The sequence below is a fragment of the Procambarus clarkii genome, chromosome 13, assembly GCF_040958095.1.
Source record: "Procambarus clarkii isolate CNS0578487 chromosome 13, FALCON_Pclarkii_2.0, whole genome shotgun sequence".
In the NCBI taxonomy this organism is placed as follows: domain Eukaryota; kingdom Metazoa; phylum Arthropoda; class Malacostraca; order Decapoda; family Cambaridae; genus Procambarus; species Procambarus clarkii.
The window spans coordinates 35,838,424-35,861,654 of record NC_091162.1 but is presented as its reverse complement, the minus strand read 5'-3'; the positions used below and the strand labels follow the sequence as shown (position 1 = coordinate 35,861,654).

At 49.3% G+C, this 23,231-nt stretch overlaps 2 protein-coding genes across 2 annotated transcripts in view; both read right to left on the bottom strand.

Moving 5' to 3' along the window:
• The window catches only part of LOC138364459 (mucin-12-like), a 44,083-nt gene extending 29,995 nt beyond the window's left edge, over positions 1-14,088 (bottom strand). The window contains exons 1-7 of the mRNA XM_069324096.1: positions 13,686-14,088; positions 9,315-13,583; positions 7,482-9,155; positions 5,363-6,370; positions 2,687-3,883; positions 1,591-2,211; positions 122-535 (exon numbers count right to left, since the gene is read on the bottom strand). Of these exons, the coding sequence (XP_069180197.1) occupies positions 122-535; positions 1,591-2,211; positions 2,687-3,883; positions 5,363-6,370; positions 7,482-9,155; positions 9,315-13,583; positions 13,686-14,088 (9,586 nt within the window). The remainder of the gene's footprint in view (positions 1-121; positions 536-1,590; positions 2,212-2,686; positions 3,884-5,362; positions 6,371-7,481; positions 9,156-9,314; positions 13,584-13,685) is intronic.
• A 564-nt stretch (positions 14,089-14,652) lies between these two features.
• LOC138364458 (mucin-2-like) lies at positions 14,653-22,835 on the bottom strand. The gene is made up of 9 exons (XM_069324095.1): positions 22,816-22,835; positions 21,482-22,641; positions 20,741-21,067; positions 19,687-20,478; positions 19,363-19,524; positions 18,311-19,228; positions 17,258-18,175; positions 15,339-15,905; positions 14,653-15,203 (listed from the first exon to the last, which is right to left on the bottom strand). The coding sequence occupies exons 1-9, from the start codon at positions 22,833-22,835 to the stop codon at positions 14,653-14,655; spliced, it is 5,415 nt and encodes a 1,804-aa protein (XP_069180196.1).
• Between the last annotated feature and the right edge of the window lie 396 nt (positions 22,836-23,231).

The window sequence follows — 23,231 nt, the reverse complement described above, 5'->3', positions numbered from 1 at the left end:
AGGAGTATCATTAGTGCCTTGACTATTGTGCTCGGAGTATCATTAGTGCCTGTGGTGCTAGGAGTATCATTAGTGCCTGTGGTGCTATGAGTATCAGGAGTGCCTGTGGTGCTAGAAGTACCATTAGTGCCTGTGGTGCTAGGAGTATCATTAGTGCCTGTGGTGCTAGGAGTATCATTAGTGCCTGTGATGCTAGGAGTAACGTTAGTGCCTGTTGTGCTAGGAGTATCATTAGTGCCTGTGGTGCTAGGAGTATCATTAGTGCCTGTGGTACTAGGAGTATCATTAGTGCCTGTGGTACTACGCGTACCAGGAGAGCCTGGTGTGCTTGGAGTATCAATAGAGCCTGTGGTGCTAGGACTATCAGTAGTACCTCTGGTGCTAGGAGTATCCTTAGTGCCTGTGGTGCTAGGAGAATCAAGAGAGTCTGTGGTTCTAGGACTATCAGTAGAACCTGTGGTGCTAGGAGAATCAGGAGTGCCTGTGGTGCTAGGAGCATCATTAGTGCTTGTGGTGCTAGGAGTATCATTAGTACCTGTAGTGCTAGTAGTATTAGGAGTGATAGTGGTGCTAGGAGTATCTGTAGTGCTGTGGTGGTAGGAATATCAATAGTGCCTGTGGTGCTAGGAGTATCAGTAGTGCCTGTGGTGGTAGGAGTATCAGTAGTGCCTGTGGCGCTAGGAGTATCAGTATTGCCTGTGGATCTAGGAGTATTAGAAGTGATTGTGGTGCTAGGAGTATCATCAGTTCCTGTGGTGCTAGGAGTATCAGGAGTGCCTGTGGTGCTAGGAGTATCAGTAGTACCTGTGGTGCTAGGAGTATCAGTAGTACATGTGGTGCTAGGAGTATCAGTAGTGCCTGTGGTGCTAGGAGTATCGTTAGTGCCTGTGGTGCTAGGAGTACCAGGAGTGCCTTTGGTGCTAGGAGTATCAGGATTGCCTGTGATGCTAGGTGAATCAGTAGTGATTGTAGTGCTAGGAGAATCAGGAGTGACTGTGGTGCTAGGAGTATCAGTAGTACCTGTGGTGCTAGGAGTATCAGTAGTGCCTGTGGTGATAGGAACATCAGGAGTGCCTCTGGTGCTAAGAGCATCAGGAGTGCCTGTGGTGCTGGAGTATAAGTATTGCCTGTGGTGATAGGAGTATCATTAGTGCCTGTGGTGTTAGGAGTACCACTAGTGCTTGTGGTGCTGAGAGTATCAGGAGTGCCTGTGGTGATAGAAGCATCATTAGTGCCTGTGGTGCTAGGAGTATAAGTAGTGCTTGTGGTGCTAGGAGTATCAGTAGTGCTTGTGGTGCTAGGAGTATCATTAGTGTTTGTGGTGCTAGGAGTAAAAGTAATGCCTGTGGTGCTTGGAGTATCTGTAGAACTGTGGTGCAAGGAATATCAGTAGTTCCTGTGGTGCTATGAGTATCAGTAATGCCTGTGGTGCTAGGAGTATCAGTAGTGCCTGTGGTACTAGATGTATCATTACTTCCTGTTGTGCTCGGAGTATCATTAGTGTCTGTGGTGCTAGGAGCATCAGGAGTGCTTTTGTTGCTAGGAATATTAGGAGTGCCTGTGTTGCTCGGAGTATCATTAGTGCCTGGCCTATTGTGCTTGGAGTATCAGGAGTGACTGTGTTGCAAGGAGTATCATTAGTGCCTGTTGTGCTAGGAGTATTAGAATTGACAGGGGTACTAGGAGTATCAGTAGCGCCTGTAGTGCTAGGAGTATCAGGAGTGCCTGTGGTGCTAGAAGTACCATTAGTGCCTGTGGTGCTAGGAGTATCATTAGTGCCTGTGGATCTAGTAGTATTTGGAGTGATTGTGGTGCAAGGAGAATCAGGAGTGTCTGTGTTGCTAGGAGTATCAGTAGTGCCTGTGGTGCTAGGAGAATCAGGAGTTCCTGTGGTGCTAGGAGTATTATTAGTGCCTGTGGTGCTAGGAGCATTATTAGTGCCTGTGGAGCTAGGAGTATCATTAGTGCCTGTGGTGCTCGGAGTATCAGGAGTGCATGTGGTGCTAGGAGAATCAGAAGTGCCTTTGGTACTAGGAGTATCAGGAGAGCCTGTGATGCTAGGATAATCAGGAGTGACTGTGGTGCTAGGAGTATCAGGAGAGCCTGTGGTGCTAGGAGTACCAGGAGTGCCTCTGATGCTAGGAGTATCGTTAGTGCCTGTGGTGCTAGGAGTATCATCAGTTCCTGTGGTGCTAGGAGTATCAGGAGTGCCTGTGGTGCTAGGAGTATCAGTAGTACCTGTGGTGCTAGGAGTATCAGTTGTACCTGTGGTGCTAGGAGTATCAGTAGTGCCTGTGGTGCTAGGAGAATCAGGAGTGCCTGTGGTGCTAGGAGTATCAGGAGAGCCTGTGGTGCTAGGAGTACAAGAGTGCCTGTGATGCTAGGAGTATCGTTAGTGCCTGTGGTGCTAGGAGTATCATTAGTTCCTGTGGCGCCAGGAGAATCAGGAGTGCCTGTGGTGCTAGGAGTATTAGTAGTACCTGTGGTGCTAGGAGTGTCAGTAGTGCCTGTGGTGCTAGGAGTATCAGTAGTGCCTGTAATGCTAGGAGTATCATTAGTGCCTGTGGTGATAGGAGCATCAGGAGTGCCTCTGGTGCTAAGAGCACCAGGAGTGCCTGTGGTGCTGGAGTATAAGTAGTGCCTGTGGTGCTAGGAGTATCATTAGTGCCTGTGGTGTTAGGAGTACCACTAGTGCTTGTGGTGCTAAGAGTATCAGGAGTGCCTGTGGTGCTAGAAGCATCATTAGTGCCTGTGGTGCTAGGAGTATAAGTAGTGCTTGTGGTGCTAGGAGTATCAGTAGTGCCTGTGGTGCTAGGAGTATCAGTAGTGCCTGTGGTGCTAGGAGTATCAGTAGTGCCTGTGGTACTAGGAGTATCATTACTTCCTGTTGTGCTCGGAGTATCATTAGTGCCTGTGGTGCTAGGAGTATCATTAGTGTCTGTGGTGCTAGGAGTATCAGGAGTGACTGTGTTACTTGGAGTATCATTAGTGCCTGTTGTGCTAGGAGTATCAGAAATGACTGGGGTGCTAGGAGTATCAGCAGCGCCTGTAGTGCTAGGAGTATCAGGAGTGCCTGTGGTGCTAGAAGTACCAATAGTGCCTGTGGTGCTAGGAGTATCATTAGTGCCTGTGGATCTAGTAGTATTAGGAGTGATTGTGGTGCAAGGAGTATCAGGAGTGACTGTGTTGCTTGGAGTATCATTAGTGCCTGTTGTGCTAGGAGTATCAGAATTGCCTGAGGGGCTAGGAGTATCAGTAGTGCCCGTGGTGCTAGGAGAATCAGGAGTGCCTGTGGTGCTAGGAGTATCATTAGTGCCTGTGGTGCTTGGAGTATCATTTGTGCCTGTGATGCTAGGAGTATCAGGAGTGCCTGTGGTGCTAGGAGTATCAGTAGTGCCTGTGGTGCTAGGAGTATCAGGAGTGCCTGTAGTGCTAGGAGTATCATTAGTGCCTGTGGTGCTAGCAGTATCATTAATGCCTGAGGTGCTAGGAGCATCATTAGTGCCTGTGATGCTAAGAGTATCATTAGTGCCTGTGGAGCTAGGAGTATCATTAGTGCCTGTGGTGCTAAGAGCATCATTAGTGCCTGTGGTGCTAGGAGCATTATTAGTGCCTGTGGAGCTAGGAGTATCATTAGTGCCTGTGGTGCTCGGAGTATCAGGAGTGCATGTGGTGCTAGGAGAATCAGGAGTGCCTTTGGTACTAGGAGTATCAGGAGAGCATGTGATGCTAGGATAATCAGGAGTGACTGTGGTGCTAGGAGTATCAGGAGATCCTGTGGTGCTTGGAGTACCAGGAGTGCCTCTGATGCTAGGAGTATCGTTAGTGCCTGTGGTGCTAGGAGTATCATCAGTTCCTGTGGTGCTAGGAGTATCAGGAGTGCCTGTGGTGCTAGGAGTATCAGTAGTACCTGTGGTGCTAGGAGTATCAGTTGTACCTGTGGTGCTAGGAGTATCAGTAGTGCCTGTGGTGCTACGAGAATCAGGAGTGCCTGTGGTGCTAGGAGTATCAGGAGAGCCTGTGGTGCTAGGAGTATCAGGAGTGCTTGTGATGCTAGGAGTATCGTTAGTGCCTGTGCTGCTAGGAGTATCATTAGTTCCTGTGGTGCCAGGAGAATCAGCAGTGCCTGTGGTGCTAGGAGTATTAGTAGTACCTGTGGTGCAAGGAGTGTCAGTAGTACCTGTGGTGCTAGGAGTATCAGTAGTGCCTGTAATGCTAGGAGTATCATTAGTTCCTGTGGTGCTAGGAGTATCAGTAGTGCCTGTGGTGCTAGGAGTATTAGTAGTACCTGTGGTGCAAGGAGTGTCAGTAGTACCTGTGGTGCTAGGAGTATCAGTATTGCCTGTAATGCTAGGAGTATCAGTAGTGCCTGTGGTGATAGGAGCATCAGGAGTGCCTCTGGTGCTAAGAGCATCAGGAGTGCCTGTGGTGCTCGAGTATAAGTAGTGCCTGTGGTGCTAGGAGTATCATTAGTGCCTGTGGTGTTAGGAGTACCACTAGTGCTTGTGGTGCTAAGAGTATCAGGAGTGCCTGTGGTGCTAGAAGCATCATTAGTGCCTGTAGTGCTAGGAGTATAAGTAGTGCTTGTGGTGCTAGGAGTATCAGTAGTGCCTGTGGTGCTAGGAGTATCATTAGTGTCTGTGGTGCTAGGAGTATAAGTAATGCCTGTGGTGCTAGGAGTATCAGTAGTGCCTGTGGTACTTGGAGTATCATTACTTCCTGTTGTGCTCGGAGTATCATTTGTGTCTGTGGTGCTAGGAGCATCAGGAGTGCCTGTGTTGCTAGGAGTATCATTAGTGCCTTGCCTATTGTGCTAGGAGTATCAGGAGTGACTGTGTTGCAAGGAGTGTCATTAGTGCCTGTGGTGCTAGGAGTATCATTTGTGCCTGTGATGCTAGGAGTATCAGTAGTACCTGTGGTGCTAGGAGTATCAGTTGTACCTGTGGTGCTAGGAGTATCAGTAGTGCCTGTGGTGCTAGGAGAATCAGGAGTGCCTGTGGTGCTAGTAGTATCAGGAGAGCCTGTGGTGCTAGGAGTACCAGGAGTGCCTGTGATGCTAGGAGTATCGTTAGTGCCTGTGGTGCTAGGAGTATCATTAGTTCCTGTGGTGCCAGGAGAATCAGGAGTGCCTGTGGTGCTAGGAGTATTAGTAGTACCTGTGGTGCTAGGAGTGTCAGTAGTGCCTGTGGTGCTAGGAGTATCAGTAGTGCCTGTAATGCTAGGAGCATCATTAGTGCCTGTGGTGATAGGAGCATCAGGAGTGCCTCTGGTGCTAAGAGCACCAGGAGTGCCTGTGGTGCTGGAGTATAAGTAGTGCCTGTGGTGCTAGGAGTATCATTAGTGCCTGTGGTGTTAGGAGTACCACTAGTGCTTGTGGTGCTAAGAGTATCAGGAGTGCCTGTGGTGCTAGAAGCATCATTAGTGCCTGTGGTGCTAGGAGTATAAGTAGTGCTTGTGGTGCTAGGAGTATCAGTAGTGCCTGTGGTGCTAGGAGTATCAGTAGTGCCTGTGGTGCTAGGAGTATCAGTAGTGCCTGTGGTGCTAGGAGTATCAGGAGTGCCTGTGGTGCTAGAAGTACCAATAATGCCTGTGGTGCTAGGAGTATCATTAGTGCCTGTGGATCTAGTAGTATTAGGAGTGATTGTGGTGCAAGGAGTATCAGGAGTGACTGTGTGTCTTGGAGTATCATTAGTGCCTGTTGTGCTAGGAGTATCAGAATTGCCTGAGGGGCTAGGAGTATCAGTAGTGCCTGTGGTGCTAGGAGAATCAGGAGTGCCTGTGGTGCTAGGAGTATCATTAGTGCCTGTGGTGCTTGGAGTATCATTTGTGCCTGTGATGCTAGGAGTATCAGGAGTGCCTGTGGTGCTAGGAGTATCAGTAGTGCCTGTGGTGCTAGGAGTATCAGGAGTGCCTGTAGTGCTAGGAGTATCATTAGTGCCTGTGGTGCTAGCAGTATCATTAATGCCTGTGGTGCTAGGAGCATCATTAGTGCCTGTGATGCTAAGAGTATCATTAGTGCCTGTGGAGCTAGGAGTATCATTAGTGTCTGTGGTGCTAAGAGCATCATTAGTGCCTGTGGTGCAAGGAGCATTATTAGTGCCTGTGGAGCTAGGAGTATCATTAGTGCCTGTGGTGCTCGGAGTATCAGGAGTGCATGTGGTGCTAGGAGAATCAGGAGTGCCTTTGGTACTAGGAGTATCAGGAGAGCCTGTGATGCTAGGATAATCAGGAGTGACTGTGGTGCTAGGAGTATCAGGAGATCCTGTGGTGCTTGGAGTACCAGGAGTGCCTCTGATGCTAGGAGTATCGTTAGTGCCTGTGGTGCTAGGAGTATCATCAGTTCCTGTGGTGCTAGGAGTATCAGGAGTGCCTGTGGTGCTAGGAGTATCAGTAGTACCTGTGGTGCTAGGAGTATCAGTTGTACCTGTGGTGCTAGGAGTATCAGTAGTGCCTGTGGTGCTACGAGAATCAGGAGTGCCTGTGGTGCTAGGAGTATCAGGAGAGCCTGTGGTGCTAGGAGTATCAGGAGTGCTTGTGATGCTAGGAGTATCGTTAGTGCCTGTGGTGCTAGGAGTATCATTAGTTCCTGTGGTGCCAGGAGAATCAGCAGTGCCTGTGGTGCTAGGAGTATTAGTAGTACCTGTGGTGCAAGGAGTGTCAGTAGTACCTGTGGTGCTAGGAGTATCAGTAGTGCCTGTAATGCTAGGAGTATCATTAGTTCCTGTGGTGCTAGGAGTATCAGTAGTGCCTGTGGTGCTAGGAGTATTAGTAGTACCTGTGGTGCAAGGAGTGTCAGCAGTACCTGTGGTGCTAGGAGTATCAGTAGTGCCTGTAATGCTAGGAGTATCAGTAGTGCCTGTGGTGATAGGAGCATCAGGAGTGCCTCTGGTGCTAAGAGCATCAGGAGTGCCTGTGGTGCTGGAGTATAAGTAGTGCCTGTGGTGCTTGGAGTATCATTAGTGCCTGTGGTGTTAGGAGTACCACTAGTGCTTGTGGTGCTAAGAGTATCAGGAGTGCCTGTGGTGCTAGAAGCATCATTAGTGCCTGTGGTGCTAGGAGTATAAGTAGTGCTTGTGGTGCTAGGAGTATCAGTAGTGCCTGTGGTGCTAGGAGTATCATTAGTGTCTGTGGTGCTAGGAGTATAAGTAATGCCTGTGGTGCTAGGAGTATCAGTAGTGCCTGTGGTACTTGGAGTATCATTACTTCCTGTTGTGCTCGGAGTATCATTAGTGTCTGTGGTGCTAGGAGCATCAGGAGTGCCTGTGTTGCTAGGAGTATCATTAGTGCCTGGCCTATTGTGCTAGGAGTATCAGGAGTGACTGTGTTGCAAGGAGTATCATTAGTGCCTGTGGTGCTAGGAGTATCATTTGTGCCCGTGATGCTAGGAGTATCAGGAGTGCCTGTGGTGCTAGGAGTATCAGTAGTGCCTGTGGTGCTAGGAATATCAGGAGTGCCTGTAGTGCTAGGAGTATCATTAGTGCCTGTGGTGCTAGCAGTATCATTAGTGCCTGTGGTGCTAGGAGTATCATTAGTGCCTGTGATGCTAAGAGTATCATTAGTGCCTGTGGAGCTAGGAGTTACATTAGTGCCTGTGGTGCTAAGAGCATCATTAGTGCCTTTGGTGCTAGGAGCATTATTAGTGCCTGTGGAGCTAGGAGTATCATTAGTGCCTGTGGTGCTCGGAGTATCAGGAGTGCCTGTGGTGCTAGGAGAATCAGTAGTGCCTGTGGTACTAGGAGTATAAGGAGAGCCTGTAATGCTAGGATAATCAGGAATGACTGTGGTGCTAGGAGTATCAGTTGTACCTGTGGTGCTAGGAGTATCAATAGAGCCTGTGGTGCTAGGAGTATCATTAGTACCTGTGGGGCTAGGAGTATCCTTAGTGCCTTTGGTGCTAGGAGTATCAGTAATACCTGTGGTTCTAGGAGTATTAGGAGTGTCTGTGGGGCTAGGAGTATCAGTAGTATATGTGGATCTAGGAGTATCATGAGTGCCTGTGGTGTTAGGAGTATCAGGAGAGCCTGTGGTGCTAGGAGTAACAGTAGTACCTGTGGAGCTAGGAGTATCATTAGTGCCTGTGGTGCTAGGAGTAGCAGGAGAGCCTGTGGTGCTAGGAGTAACAGTAGTACCTGTGGAGCTCGGAGTATCATTAGTGCCTGTGGTGCTAGGAGTATCATCAGTACCTGTGGTGCTAGAAGTATCAGGAGTGCCTGTGATGCTAGGAGAATCAGGAGTGACTGTGGTGCTAGGAGAATCAGGAGAGCCTGTGGTGCTAGGAGTACCAGGAGTGCCTCTGATGCTAGGAGTATCGTTAGTGCCCGTGGTGCTAGGAGTATCATCAGTTCCTGTGGTGCTAGGAGTATCAGTAGTACCTGTGGTGCTAGGAGTATTAGTTGTACCTGTGGTGCTAGGAGTATCAGTAGTGCCTGTGGTGCTAGGAGTATCATTAGTTCCTGTAGTTCTAGGAGTATCAGGAGTGCCTGTGGTGCTAGGAGCATCATTAGTACCTGTGGTGCTAGAAGTATCATTAGTGCCTGTGGTGCTCGGAGTATCAGTAGTGCCTGTGGTGCTAGGAGAATCAGGAGTGCCTTTGGTGCTAGGATTATCAGGAGAGCCTGTGGTGCTAGGAGTAACAGGAGTGCCTTTGGTGATAGGAGTATCAGGATTGCCTGTGGTGCTAGGTGAATCAGTAGTGCCTGTGGTGCTAGGAGAATCAGGAGTGACTGTTGTGCTAGTAGTATCAGGAGAGCCTGTGGTGCTAGGTGCATCAGTAGAACTTGTGGTGCTAGGAGAATCAGGAGTGACTGTGGTGCTAGGAGTATCAGGAGAGCCTTTGGTGCTAGGAGTATGAGAAGCACCTTTGGTGCTCGGAGTATCAGGAATGCCTGTGGTGCTAGGAGAATCAGGAGTGCCTTTGGTGCTATCAGTATCAGGAGAGCCTGTGATGCTAGGAGAATCAGGAGTGCCTGTGGTGCTAGGAGTATCAGGAGAGCCTGTGGTGCTAGGAGTACCAGGAGCGCCTGTGATGCTAGGAGTATCGTTAGTGCCTGTTGTGCTAGGAGTATCAGAAGTGCCTGGGGGGCTAGGAGTATCAGTAGTGCCTGTGGTGCTAGGAGTATCAGTAGTGCCTGTGGTGCTAGTAGAATCAGGAGTGCCTGTGGTGCTTTTAGTATCATTAGTGCCTGTGGTGCTAGGAGTATCATTAGTGCCTGTGATGCTAGGAGTATCAGGAGTGCCTTTGGTGCTAGGAGTATCATTAGTGCCTGTGGTGCTAGCAGTATCAGGAGTGCCTGTGATGCTAGGAGTAACGTTACTGCCTGAGGTGCTAGGAGTATCATTAGTGCCTGTGGTTTTAGGAGTATCAGGAGAGCCTGTGGTGCTAGGAGTATCAATAGAGCCTGTGGTGCTAGGAGTATCAGTAGTACCTGTGGGGCTAGGAGTATCCTTAGTGCCTGTGGTGCTAGGAGTATCAGTAGTACCTGTGGTACTAGGAGTATTAGGAGTGTCTGTGGGGCTAGGAGTATCAGTAGTACCTGTGGAGCTAGGAGTATCAGGAGTGCCTGTGATGCTAGGAGTATCATTAGTGCCTTTGGTGCTAGGAGTATCATTAGTGCCTGTGGTGCTAGAAGTATCACGAGTGCCTGTGATGCTAGGAGAATCAGGAGTGACTGTGGTGTTAGGAGTATCAGGAGAGCCTGTGGTGCTAGGAGTACCAGGAGTGCCTGTGATGCTAGGAGTATCGTTAGTGCCTGTGGTGCTAGGAGTATCAGTAGTACCTGTGGTGCTAGGAGTATCGTTAGTGCCTGTGGTGCTAGGAGTATCATCAGTTCCTGTGGTGCTAGGAATATCAGTTGTACCTGTGGTGCTAGGAGTATCAGTAGTGCCAGTGGTGCTAGGAGTATCAGTAGTGCTAGTGGTGCTAAGAGTATCATTAGTTCCTGTGGTGCTAGGCGTATCAGGAGTGCCTGTGGTGCTAGGAGCATCATTAGTACCTGTGGTGCTAGAAATATCATTAGTGCCTTTGGTGCTCGGAGTATCAGTAGTGCCTCTGGTGCTAGGAGAATCAGGAGTGCCTTTGGTGCTAGGAGTATCAGGAGAGCCTGTGGTGCTAGGAGTACCAGGAGTGCCTTTGGTGCTAGGAGTAGCAGGTGAGCCTGTGGTGCTAGGAGTACCAGGAGTGCCTTTGGTGCTAGGAGTATCAGGATTGCCTTTGGTGCTAGGTGAATCAGTAGTGCCTGTGGTGCTAGGAGAATCAGAAGTGACTGTGGTCCTAGGAGTTTCAGGAAAGCCTGTGGTGCTAGGGATATCAGTAGTACCTGTGGGGGTAGGAGTATCAGGAGTGCCTATGGTGCTAGGAATATCATTAGTGCCTGTGGTGCTAGGAGTATCATTAGTACCTGTGGTGCTAGGAGTAACAGGAGTGCCTGAGATGCTAGGAGAATACGGAGTGCCTGTGGTGCTAGGAGTATCAGGAGAGCCTGTGGTGCTAGGAGTACCAGGAGTGCCTTTGATTCTAGGAGTATCGTTAGTGCCTGTGGTGCTAGGAGTATCATTAGTGCCTGTGGTGCTCGGAGTATCAGGAGTGCTTTTGGTGCTAGGAGTATCAGGATTGCCTGTGGTGCTAGGTGAATCAGTAGAACTTGTGGTGCTAGGAGAATCAGGAGTGACTGTGGTGCTAGGAGTATCAGGAGAGCCTTTGGTGCTAGGAGTATCAGAAGCACCTTTGGTGCTCGGAGGATCAGGAATGCCTGTGGTGCTAGGAGAATCAGGAGTGCCTTTTGTGCTATCAGTATCAGGAGAGCCTGTGATGCTAGGAGAATCAGGAGTGCCTTTGGTGCTAGGAGTATCAGGAGAGCCTGTGGTGCTAGGAGTACCAGGAGCGCCTGTGATGCTAGGAGTACCAGGAGTGCCTGGGGGGCTAGGAGTATCAGTAGTGCCTGTGGTGCTAGGAGTATCAGTAGTGCCTGTGGTGCTAGTAGAATCAGGAGTGCCTGTGGTGCTTGAAGTATCATTAGGGCCTGTGGTGCTAGGAGTATCATTAGTGCCTGTGATGCTAGGAGTATCAGGAGTGCCTTTGGTGCTAGGAGTATCATTAGTGCCTGTGGTGCTAGCAGTATCAGGAGTGCCTGTGATGCTAGGAGTAACGTTACTGCCTGAGGTGCTAGGAGTATCATTAGTGCCTGTGGTACTAGGAGTATCAGGAGAGCCTGTGGTGCTAGGAGTATCAATAGAGCCTGTGGTGCTAGGAGTATCAGTAGTACCTGTGGGGCTAGGAGTATCCTTAGTGCCTGTGGTGCTAGGAGTGTTAGTAGTACCTGTGGTACTAGGAGTATTAGGAGTGACTGTGGTGTTAGGAGTATCAGGAGTGCCTGTGATGCTAGGAGAATCAGGAGTGACTGTGGTGTTAGGAGTATCAGGAGAGCCTGTCGTGCTAGGAGTACCAGGAGTGCCTGTGATGCTAGGAGTATCGTTAGTGCCTGTGGTGCTAGGAGTATCAGTAGTACCTGTGGTGCTAGGAGTATCATTAGTGCCTTTGGTGCTAGGAGTATCATTAGTGCCTGTGGTGCTAGAAGTATCACGAGTGCCTGTGATGCTAGGAGAATCAGGAGTGACTGTGGTGTTAGGAGTATCAGGAGAGCCTGTCGTGCTAGGAGTACCAGGAGTGCCTGTGATGCTAGGAGTATCGTTAGTGCCTGTGGTGCTAGGAGTATCAGTAGTACCTGTGGTGCTAGGAGTATCGTTAGTGCCTGTGGTGCTAGGAGTATCATCAGTTCCTGTGGTGCTAGGAATATCAGTTGTACCTGTGATGCTAGGAGTATCAGTAGTGCCAGTGGTGCTAGGAGTATCAGTAGTGCTAGTGGTGCTAAGAGTATCATTAGTTCCTGTGGTGCTAGGAGTATCAGGAGTGCCTGTGGTGCTAGGAGCATCATTAGTACCTGTGGTGCTAGAAGTATCATTAGTGCCTGTGGTGCTCGGAGTATCAGTAGGGCCTGTGGTGCTAGGAGAATCAGGAGTGCCTTTGGTGCTAGGAGTATCAGGAGATCCTTTGGTGCTAGGTGAATCAGTAGTGCCTGTGGTACTAGGAGAATCAGAAGTGACTGTGGTGCTAGGAGTTTCAGGAGAGCCTGTGGTGCTAGGAGTATCAGTAGTACCTGTGGGGCTAGGAGGATCAGGAGTGCCTATGGTGCTAGGAATATCATTAGTGCCTGTGGTGCTAGGAGTATCATTAGTACCTGTGGTGCTAGGAGTAACAGGAGTGCCTGTGATGCTAGGAGAATACGGAGTGCCTGTGGTGCTAGGAGTATCAGGAGAGCCTGTGGTGCTAGGAGTACCAGGAGTGCCTTTGATGCTAGGAGTATCGTTAGTGCCTGTGGTGCTAGCAGTATCAGTAGTACCTGTGGTGCTAGGAGTATCAGGAGAGCCTGTAGTGCTAGCAGTAGCAGTAGTACCTGTGGAGCTAGGAGTATCGTTAGTGCCTGTGGTACTAGCAGTATCAGGAGTGCCGGTGATGCTACGAGTAACGTTAGTGCCTGTGGTGCTAGGAGTATCATTAGTTCGTATGGTGCTAGGAGTATCAGGAGTGCCTGTGGTGCTAGGAGCATCATTAGTGCCTGTGGTGCTAGCAGTATCAGGAGTGCCGGTGATGCTACGAGTAACGTTAGTGCCTGTGGTGCTAGGAGTATCATTAGTTCGTTTGGTGCTAGGAGTATCAGGAGTGCCTGTGGTGCTAGGAGTATCATTAGTGCCTGTGGTGCTAGGAGTATCATTAGTGCCTGTGGTGCTAGGAGTATCATTAGTGCCTGTGATGCTAGGCGTATCAGGAGAGCCTGTTGGGCTATGAGTATCAGGAGTGCATGTGGTGCTAGGAGTATCAGTAGTGCCTGTGGTGCTAGGAAAATCAGGAGTGCCTGTGGTGCTAGGATTATAAGGATACTTTTTGGTGCTAGAAATTTCATTAGGTCCTGTGGTGCTAGGAGTATCAGGAGTGCCTGTGGTGCTAGGAGTATCAGTAGTGCCTGTGGTGATGGGAGTATCACTAGTGCCTGTGGTGCTAGGAGTATCAGGAGTGCCTGTGGTGCTAGGAGTATCAGGAGTGAAAGTGGTGCTAGGAGAATCAGGAGTGCCTGTGGTGCTAGGATTAGCAGGTGAGCCTTTGGTGCTAGGAGTATCATTAGGTCCTGTTATGCTAGGAGTATCAGTAGTGCCTGTGGTGCTAGTAGTATCAGGAGTGATAATAGTGCTTGGAGTATCAGGAGTGCCTGTGTTGGTAGGAGTATCATTAGTGCCTGTTGTGCTCGGAGTATCATTAGTGTCTGTTGTGCTAGGAGTATCAGGAGTAACTGTGGTGCTAGTAGTATCAGGAGTGCCTGTGGTGCTTGTAGTATCAGGAGTGCCTTTGGTGCTAGGAGTATCAGGAGTGCCTGTGGTGCTTGTAGTATCAGGAGTGCCTGTGGAGCTTGGAACATCAGGAGTGCCTATTGTGCTTGGCGTATCAGGACTATCTGTTGTGCTATTAGTATCAGGAGTGATTGTGGTGCTCGGAGTATCATTCGTGCCTGTGGTGCTAGGAGTATCAGTAGTGCCTGTTGTGCTAGGAGTATCATTAGTGCCTGTGGTGCTAGGAGTATCAGTAGTGCCTGTTGTGCTAGGAGTATCATTAGTGCCTGTGGTGCTAGGAGTATCACTAGTGCCTGTGGTGCTAGGAGTATCAGGAGTAACTGTGGTGCTAGAAGTATCAGTAGTGCCTGTGGTGCTAGGAGTATCAGTAGTGCCAGTGGTGTTAGGAGTATCACTAGTGACTGTGGTGCTAGGAGTATCAGGAGTGCCTGTGGTGCTAGGAGTATCAGAAGTGCCTGAGGTGTTGGGAGTATCAGTAGTACCTGTGGTGCTAGCAGTATCAGTAGTGCCAGTGGTGCTAGGAGTATCAGAAGTGTCTGTGATGCTAGTAGTATCAGGAGTGCCTTTTGTGCTAGGAGTATCAGGAGTGTCTGTGGTGCTAGGAGTATAAGTAATGCCTGTGGTGCTAGGAGTACCAGTAGTGCCTGTGGTGCTAGGAGTATTATTATCTTCCTGTTGTGCTCGGAGCATCTTTAGTGTCTGTGGTGCTAGAAGCATCAGGAGTGCCTGTGGTGCTAGTAGTATTAGGAGTGATAGTGGTGCTAGGAGTATCAGGAGTGACTGTGTAGCTAGGAGTATCATTAGTGCCTGTTGTGCAAGGAGTATCAGAAGTGACTGGGGTGCTAGGAGTATCATTAGTGCCTGTAGTGCTAGGAGTATCAGGAGTGCCTGTGGTGCTAGAAGTATCATTAGTGCCTGTGGTGCTAGGAGTATCATTAGTGCCGGTGATGCTAGGAGTATCATTACTGCCTTTGGTGCTTGCAGTATCAGGAGTGATTGTATGCTAGGAGTAACGTTAGTGCCTGTGGTGTTAGGAGTATCATTAGTGCCTGTGGTACTAGGAGTATCATTAGTGCCTGTGGTACTAGGAGTATCAAGAGAGCCTGTGGTGCTAGCAGTATCAGGAGTGATTGTATGCTAGGAGTAACGTTAGTGCGTGTGGTGTTAGGAGTATCATTAGTGCCTGTGGTACTAGGAGTATCAAGAGAGCCTGTGGTGCTAGAAGTAACAATAGAGCCTGTGGTGCTAGGAGTATCAGTAGTACAATCTTGTGCTAGGAGTATCTTGAGTTCCTGACGTGCTAAGAGTATCAGTAGTACATCTGGTACTAGGAGTATCAAGAGTGCCTGTGGTGCTAGGAGTATCAGTAGTTACTGTGGTGCTAGGAGTATCCTTAGTGCCTGTGGTGCTAAGAGTATCAGTAGTACCTGTGTTGCTAGGAGTATCCTTAGTGCCTGTGGTGCTAAGAGTATCAGTAGTACCTGTGGTGCTAGGAGTATCAGGAGTGTCTGTGGTGCTAGGAGTATCAGTAGTACCTGTGGTGCTAGGAGTATCAGGAGTGCATGTGGTGCTAGGAGTATAAAGAGTGCCTGTGGTGCTAGCAGTATCATTAGTACCTGTGGTGCTGGGAGTATCAGGAGTGCCTGTGATGCTAGGACAATCAGGAGTGGTTGTTTTGCTAGGAGTATCAGGAGAGCCTGTGGGGCTAGGAGTACCAGGAGTGCCTGTGATGATAGGAGTATCGTTAGTGCCTGTGGTGCTAGGAGTATCAATAGTACCTGTGGTGCTAGGAGTATCAGTAGTACCTGTGGTGCTAAGAGTATCAGTAGTGCCTGTGGTGCTAGGAGTATCATTAGTTCCTGTGGTGTTAGGAGTATCAGGAGTGCCTCTGGTGTTAGTAGCATCATTAGTGCCTGTGGTGCTAGGATTATCATTAGTGCCTGTGGTGCTAGGATTATCATTAGTGCCTGTGGTGCTCGGAGTATCAGGAGTGCCTGTGGTGCTAGGGGTATCAGGAGAGCCTGTGGTGCTAGGCGTATCAGGAGTGCCTTTGGTGATAGGAGAATCAGTAGTGACTGTGGTGCTATGAGTATCAGGAGAGCGTGCGGTGCAAGGAGTATCAGTAGTACCTGTGGTGCTAGGAGTATCAGGAGTGCCTTTGGTGCTAGGAGTATCATTAGTACCTGTGGTGCTAGGAGTAACAGGAGTGCCTGTGATGCTAGGAGAATCAGGAGTGCCTGTGGTGCTAGGAGTATCAAGAGAGCCTGTGGTGCTAGTAGTGCCAGGAGTGCATGTGATGCTAGGATTATCGTTAGTGCCTGTGGTGCTAGGAGTATCATTAGTTCGTGTTGTGCTAAGAGTATCAGGAGTGCCTGTGGTGCTAGGAGCATCATTAGTGCCTGTGGTGCTAGGAGTATCAGGAGAGCCTGTGGTGCTAGGAATACCAGGAGTGTCTTTAGTGCTAGGAGTATCAGGATTGCCTGTGGTGCTAGGTGAATCAGTAGTGCCTGTGGTGCTAGGAGAATCAGGAGTTACTGTGGTGCTAGGAGTGTCAGGAGAGCCTGTGGTGCTAGGAGTATCATTAGTGCCTGTGGTGCTAGGAGTATCATTAGTGCATGTGATGCTAGGCGTATCAGGAGAGCCTGTTGGGCTAGGAGTGTCAGTAGTGCCTGTGGTGCTAGGAGTAACAGTAGTGCCTGTGGTGCTAGGAGTATCATTAGTGTCTGTGGTGCTAGGAGCATCAGGAGTGCCTGTAGTGCTAGGAGTATCAGGAGTGATAATGGTGCTTGGAGTATCAGGAGTGCCTGTGTTGCTAGGAGTATCATTAGTGTCTGTTGTGCTCGGCGTATCATTAGTGCCTGTTATGCTAGGAGTATCAGAAGTGCTTGGTAGCTAGGAGTATCAATAATGCCTGTGGTGCTAGGAGTATCAGGAGTAACTGTGGTGGTAGTAGTATCATTAGTGCCTGTGGTGCTAGGAGTATCAGTAGTGCCTGTTGTGCTAGGAGTATCATTAGTGCCTGTGGTGCTAGGAGTATCACTAGTTCCTGTGGTGCTATGAGTATCTGGAGTAACTGTGGTGCTAGAAGTATCAGTAGTGCCTGTGGTGTTAGGAGTATCACTAGTGCCTGTGGTGCTAGGAGTATCAGGAGTGCCTGTGGTGCTAGGAGTATCAGGAGTGCCTGTGGTGCTAGGAGTGTCAGAAGTGCCTGTGGTGCTAGGAGTATCAGTAGTGCCTGTGGTGTTAGGAGTATCACTAGTGCCTGTGGTGCTAGGAGTATAAGTAATGCCTGTGGTGCTAGGAGTATCTGTAGTGCTGTGGTGCTAGGAATATCAGTAATGCCTGTGGTGCTAGGAGTATCTGTAGTGCTGTGGTGCTAGGAGTGTTATTACTTCCTGTTGTGCTCGGAGCATCTTTAGTGTCTGTGGTGCCAGAAGCATCAGGAATGCCTGTGTTGCTAGGAGTATCATTAGTGCCTTGCCTATTGTGCTCGGAGTATCACTAGTGCCTGTGGTGCTAGGAGTATCATTAGTGCCTGTGGTGCTAGGAGTATCAGTAGTGCCTGTGGTGCTAGGAGTATCAGTAGTGTCTGTGGTGCTAGTAGTATTAGGAGTGATAGTAGTGCTAGGAGTATCAGGAGTGACTGTGTTGCTAGGAGTTTCATTAGTGCCTGTTGTGCTAGGAGTATCAGAAGTGACTGGGGTGCTAGGAGTATCATTAGTGCATGTAGTGCTAGGAGTATCAGGAGTGCCTGTGGTGCTAGAAGTATCATTAGTGCCTGTGGTGCTAGGAGTATCATTAGTGCCTGTGATGCTAGGAGTATCAGGAGAACCTGTGGTGCTAGGAGTATCAGTAGTGCCTGTGGTGCTAGGAGTATCAGGAGTGCCTGTGGTGCTAGGAGTATCATTAGTGCCTTTGGTGCTAGCAGTATCAGGAGTGCTTGTGATGCTAGGAGTAACGTTAGTGCCTGTGGTGCTAGAAGTATCATTAGTGCCTGTGGTACTAGGAGTATCATTAGTGCCTGTGGTACTAGGAGTATCAAGAGAGCCTGTGGCGCTAGAAGTAACAATAGAGCCTGTGGTGCTAGGAGTATCAGTAGTACCTCTGGTGCTTGTAGTATCAAGAGTGTCTGTGGTGCTAGGAGTATCAGTAGTACCTGTGGTGCTAGGAGTATCAGTAGTGCCTGTGGTGCTAGGAGTATCATTAGTTCCTGTGGTGTTTGGAGTATCAGGAGTGCCTCTGGTGCTAGTAGCATCATTAGTGCCTGTGGTGCTAGGATTATCATTAGTGCCTGTGGTGCTAGGAGTATCATTAGTACCTGTTGTGCTAGGAGTAACAGGAGTGCCTGTGATGCTAGGAGAATCAGGAGTGCCTGTGGTGCTAGGCGTATCAGGAGTGCCTTTGGTGATAGGAGAATCAGTATTGCCTGTGGTGCTAGGTGAATCAGTAGTGACTGTGGTGCTATGAGTATCAGGAGAGCCTGTGGTGCTAGGAGTATCAGTAGTACCTGTTGTGCTAGGAGTAACAGGAGTGCTTGTGATGCTAGGAGAATCAGGAGTGCCTGTGGTGCTAGGAGTATCAAGAGAGCCTGTGGTGCTAGGAGTGCCAGGAGTGCCTGTGATGCTAGGATTATCGTTAGTGCCTGTGGTGCTAGGAGAATCATTAGTTCCTGTTGTGCTAAGAGTATCATGAGTGCCTGTGGTGCTGGGAGTATCAGCAGTACCTGTGGTGCTAGGAGTATCAGTAGTTCCTGTGGTGCTAGGAGTATCAGGAGTGCCTGTGGTGCTAGGAGCATCATTAGTGCCTGTGGTGCTAGGTGAATCAGTAGTGCCTGTGGTGCTAGGAGAATCAGGAGTTACTGTGGTGCTAGGAGTATCAGGAGAGCCTGTGGTGCTAGGAGTATCATTAGTGCCTGTGGTGCTAGGGGAATCATTAGTGCCTGTGAAGCTAGGCGTATCAGTAGAGCCTGTTGGGCTAGGATTATCAGTAGTGCCTGTGGTGCTAGGAGTAAAAGTAGTGCTTGTGGTGCTAGGAGTATCAGGAGTGCCTGTGGTGCTAGGAAAATCAGGAGTGCCTGTGGTGCTAGGATTATAAGGAGAGCCTTTGGAGCTAGAAGTTTCATTAGGTCCTGTGGTGCTAGGAGTATCAGGAGTGCCTGTGGTGCTAGGAGTATCTGTAGTGCCTGTGGTGCTTGGAGTATCACTAGTGCCTGTGGTGCTAGGAGTGTCAGGAGTGCCTGTGGTGCTAGGAGTATCAGAAGTACCTGTGGTGCTAGGAGTATCATTAGTACCTGTGGCGCTAGGAGTATCATTAGTGCCTATGGTGCTAGGAGTATCAGGAGAGCCTGTGGTGCCAGGAGTATCATTAGTGCCTGTGGTGCTAGGAGTATCAAGAGTGCCTTTGGTGCTAAGAGTATCATTAATGCCTGTGGTACTAGGAGTATCATTGGTACCAGTGGTGCTAGGAGTAACAGGAGTGCCTGTGATGCTAGGAGAATCAGGTGTGCCTGTGGTGCTAGGAGTATCAGGAGAGCCTGTGGTGCTAGGAGTGAAAGGAGTGCCTGTGATGCTAGGAGTATCATTAGTTCCTGTTGTGTTAGGAGTATCAGGAGTGCCTGTGGTGGTAGGAGTATCAGCAGTACCTGTGGTGCTAGGAGTATCAGTAGTACCTGTGGTGCTAGGAGTATCAGTAGTGCCTGTGGTGTTAGGAGTAGCATTAGTTCCTGTGGTGCTAGGAGTATCAGGAGTGCCTGTGGTGCTAGGAGCATCATTAGTGCCTGTGGTGCTAGGAGTATCAGTAGTGCCTGTGGTGCTGGGAGAACCAGGAGTGCCTGTGGTGCTAGGAGTATCAGAAGAGCCTGAGTGCTAGGAGTATCATTAGTGCCTGTGGTGCTAGGAGTATCAGGAGTGCCTTTGGTGCTAGGAGTATCATTAGTGCCTGTGGTGCTAGGAGTATCATTAGTACCTGTGGTGCTAGGAGTAACAGGAGTGCCTGTGATGCTAGGAGAATCAGGAGTGCCTGTGGTGCTACGAGTCTCAGGAGAGCCTTTGGTGCTAGGAGAATCAGGAGTGACTGTGGTGCTTGGAGTATCAGGAGAGCCTGTGGTGCTAGGAGTATCATTAGTGCCTGTGGTGCTAAGAGTATCATTAGTGCATGTGATGCTAGGCGTATCAGGAGAGCCTGTTGGGCTAGGAGTATCAGGAGTGCCTGTGGTGCTAGGAGTATCAGTAGTGCCTGTGGTGCTAGGAGTATCACTAGTGTCTGTGGTGCTAGGAGCATCAGGAGTGCCTGTGGTGCTAGGAGTATCAGGAGTGCCTGTGGTGCTAGGAAAATCAGGAGTGCCTGTGGTGCTAGGATTATAAGGAGAGCCTTTGGAGCTAGAAGTTTCATTAGGTCCTGTGGTGCTAGGAGTATCAGCAGTGCCTGTGGTGCTAGGAGTATCAGTAGTGCCGGTGGTGCTAGGAGTATCACTAGTGCCTGTTGTGCTTGGAGTATTAGGAGTGCCTGTCTTGCTAGGAGTATCAGGAGTGCCTGTGGTGCTAGGATTAGCAGGTGAGCCTTTGGTGCTAGGAGTATCATTAGGTCTTGTGATGCTAGGAGTATCAGTAGTGCCTGTGGTGCTGGTAGTATCAGGAGTGATAGTGGTGCTAGGAGTATCAGGAGTGCCTGTGTTGCTAGGAGTATAATGAGTGCCTGTTGTGCTCGGAGTATCATTAGTGCCTGTTGTGCTAGGAGTATCAGAAGTGCCTGGGGTGCTAGGAGTATCAGTAGTGCCTGTGGTGCTAGGAGTATCAGAAGTAACTGTGGTGCTAGTAGTATCAGGAGTGCCTGTGGTGCTTGGAGTATCAGGAGTGCCTGTGGTGTTAGGAGTATCAGGAGTGCCTGTGGTGCTAGGAGTATCAGGAGTAACTGTGGTGCTAGACGTATCAGTAGTGCCTGTGGTGCTAGGAGTATCAGTAGTGCCTGTGGTGTTAGGAGTATCACTAGTGCCTGTGGTGCTAGGAGTATCAGGAGTGCATTTTGTGCTTGGAGTATCAGGAATGTCTGTGGTGCTAGTAGTATCAGGAATGCCTTGTTGTGCTAGGAGTATCAGGAGTGTCTGTGTTGCTAGTAGTATCCGGAGTGCCTGTGGTGCTAGGAGTCTCAGAAGTGCCAGTGTTGCAAGGAGTATCAGAAGTGCCTGTGGTGCAAGGAGTATCAGGAGTGCCTTTGGTGCTAGGAGTCTCAGGAGAGCCTGTGGTGCTAGGAGAATCAGGAGTGACTGTGGTGCTAGGAGTATCAGGAGAGCCTGTGGTGCTAGGAGTATCATTAGTGCCTGTGGTGCTAGGAGTATCATTAGTGCCTGTGGTGCTAGGAGTATCAGTAGTGTCTGTGGTGGTGCTAGGAGTATCAGGAGTGTCTGTGTTGCTAGTAGTATCCGGAGTGCCTGTGGTGCTTGGAGTATCAGGAGGAACTGTTGTACTTGGAGTGGCAGAAGTGCCTGTGGTGCTAGGAATATCAGGAGTGCCTTTGGTGCTTGGAGTATCAGGAGTGCCTGTGGTGCTAGGAGCATCATTAGTGCCTGCGGTGCTTGGAGAATCAGGAGGAACTGTGGTACTTGGAGTATCATTAGTGCCTGTGGTGTTTGGAGTATCAGGAGTGCCCGTAGTGCTAGGAGTATCATTAGTGCCTGTGGATCTAGGAGTATCATTAGTGCTTGTGATGCTAGGAGTATCATTAGTGCCTGTGGAGCTAGGAGTATCATTAGTGCTTGTGATGCTTGGAGTATCATTAGTGCCCGTAGTGCTAGGAGTATCATTAGTGCCTGTGGATCTAGGAGTATCATTAGTGCTTGTGATGCTAGGAGTATCATTAGTGCCTGTGGAGCTAGGAGTATCATTAGTGCTTGTGATGCTTGGAGTATCAGGAGAGCCTGTGGTGCTAGGAGTACCAGGAGTGCCTTTGGTGCTAGGAGTATCAGGATTGCCTGTGGTGCTAGGTGAATCAGTAGTGCCTGTGGTGCTAGGAGAATCAGGAGTGACTGTGGTGCTAGGAGTATCAGGAGTGCTTGTGGTGCTAGGAGTATCATTAGTGCCTGTGGTACTAGGAGTATCATTAGTGCCTGTGATGCTAGGCGTATCAGGAGAGCCTGTTGGGCTAGGAGTATCAGGAGTGCCTGTGGTGCTAGGAGTATCAGTAGTGCCTGTGGTGCTAGGAGTATCACTAGTGCCTGTGGTGCTAGGAGTATCAGGAGTGCCTGTGGTGCCAGGAGTATCAGGAGTGAATGTGGTGCTAGGAGAATCAGGAGTGCCTGTGGTGCTAGGATTAGCAGGTGAGCCTTTGGTGCTTGGAGTATAATTAGGTCCTGTGTTGCTAGGAGTGTCATTAGTGCCTGTTGTGCTCGGAGTATCATTAGTGCCTGTTGTGCTAGGAGTATCAGAAGTGCCTGGGGTGCTAGGAGTATCAGTAGTGCCTGTGGTGCTAGGAGTATCAGGAGTAACTGTGGTGCTAGTAGTATCAGGAGTGCCTGTGGTGCTTGGAGTATCAGGAGTGCCTGTGGTGCTAGGAGCATCAGGAGTGCCTGTTGTGCTTGGAGTATCAGGACTAACTGTGGTGCTAGGAGTATCAGTAGTGCCTGTGGTGCTAGGAGTATCAGTAGTGCCTGTGATTCTATGAGTATCAGGAGTAACTTTGCCGCTAGAAGTATCAGTAGTGCCTGTGGTGCTAGGAGTATCACTAGTGCCTGTGGTGCTAGGAGTATCAGGAGTGCCTGTGGTGCTAGGAGTATCAGAAGTGCCTGTGGTGCTGGGAGTAACAGGAGTAACTTTGCCGCTAGAAGTATCACTAGTGCCTGTGGTGCTAGGAGTATCAGCAGTGCCTTTGGTGCTTGGAGTATCAGGAGTGCCTGTGGTGCTAGGAGTATCATTAGTGCATGTGGAGCAAGGAGTATCATTAGTGCTTGTGATGCTAGGAGTATCATTAGTGCCTGTGGAGCTAGGAGTATCATTAGTGCTTGTGATGCTAGGCGTATCATTAGTGCCTGTGGTGCTAGGAGTATCAGTAGTGCCTGTGGTGCTAGGAGTATCAGTAGTGCCTGTGGTGCTAGGAGTATCATTAGTGCCTGTGGTGCTAGAAGTATCATTAGTGCTTGTGATGCTAGGAGTATCATTAGTGCCTGTGGTGCTAGGAGTATCATTAGTGCCTGTGGTGCTAGGAGTATCATTAGTGCTTGTGATGCTAGGAGTATCAGTTAGTGTGGGAAAGCTTGACTCATGTAAATCATTTAAATTGATACTATTTTGATAGCTACGAAGGACCACCACTTTTTGACGGAATAGTGGAAACTGGGTAAAGCGAGTGATTTGATGTTAACTTCATGAACTAGTGGCTTATGGATGTTCTAAATTAATATTACATTGAATAATAAAGGGACTGTACTATGAGTCAACTTCTCTCATCCAAAATGGGGGGTTACATGCGAAAAGATTTATATATCCCAAGCATGATTCTGGCATACTTAATCAAACCTTAATTTGATGATTTTACATTACACTCTTTGAGCCGATATCCAGCCGTCAATGGTGTCGCTCCTGCACCCTGGCACTCGCAATTGGGAATATCGGAAAAAGGGCCAGCTAAATAGCAAACTCCTAGACGAAAGTTTATCAGGTGGATCTGCAGGTGGTCGCGCTCACGCTTCTAAGTATGGCGTATTCTTCTTCCCTCGCTCTCGGATTCGCATGCGCAGAGCACTTAAAGTGATCTCGAGCTTAAAGTATTTCATTTACAGGCAATTAATTGGGAACGTAGGGATTCGTGACAAGTACTGATGTAACTAATAAATGTATTAAGGT

Coding starts and splice junctions, on each gene's coding strand:
- LOC138364458 (XM_069324095.1), bottom strand. CDS start 22,835: ATGAGAGAAGTTGACTCATA. Junction 18,176..18,310: donor TGATTCCCCTAGCACCACAG/GCACTAATGATA, acceptor CTAGCACCACAG/GCACTCCTGATACTCCTAGC. Junction 15,204..15,338: donor TGATAATCCTAGCACCACAG/GCACTAATGATA, acceptor TTAGCACCACAG/GTACTACTGATACTCCTAGC.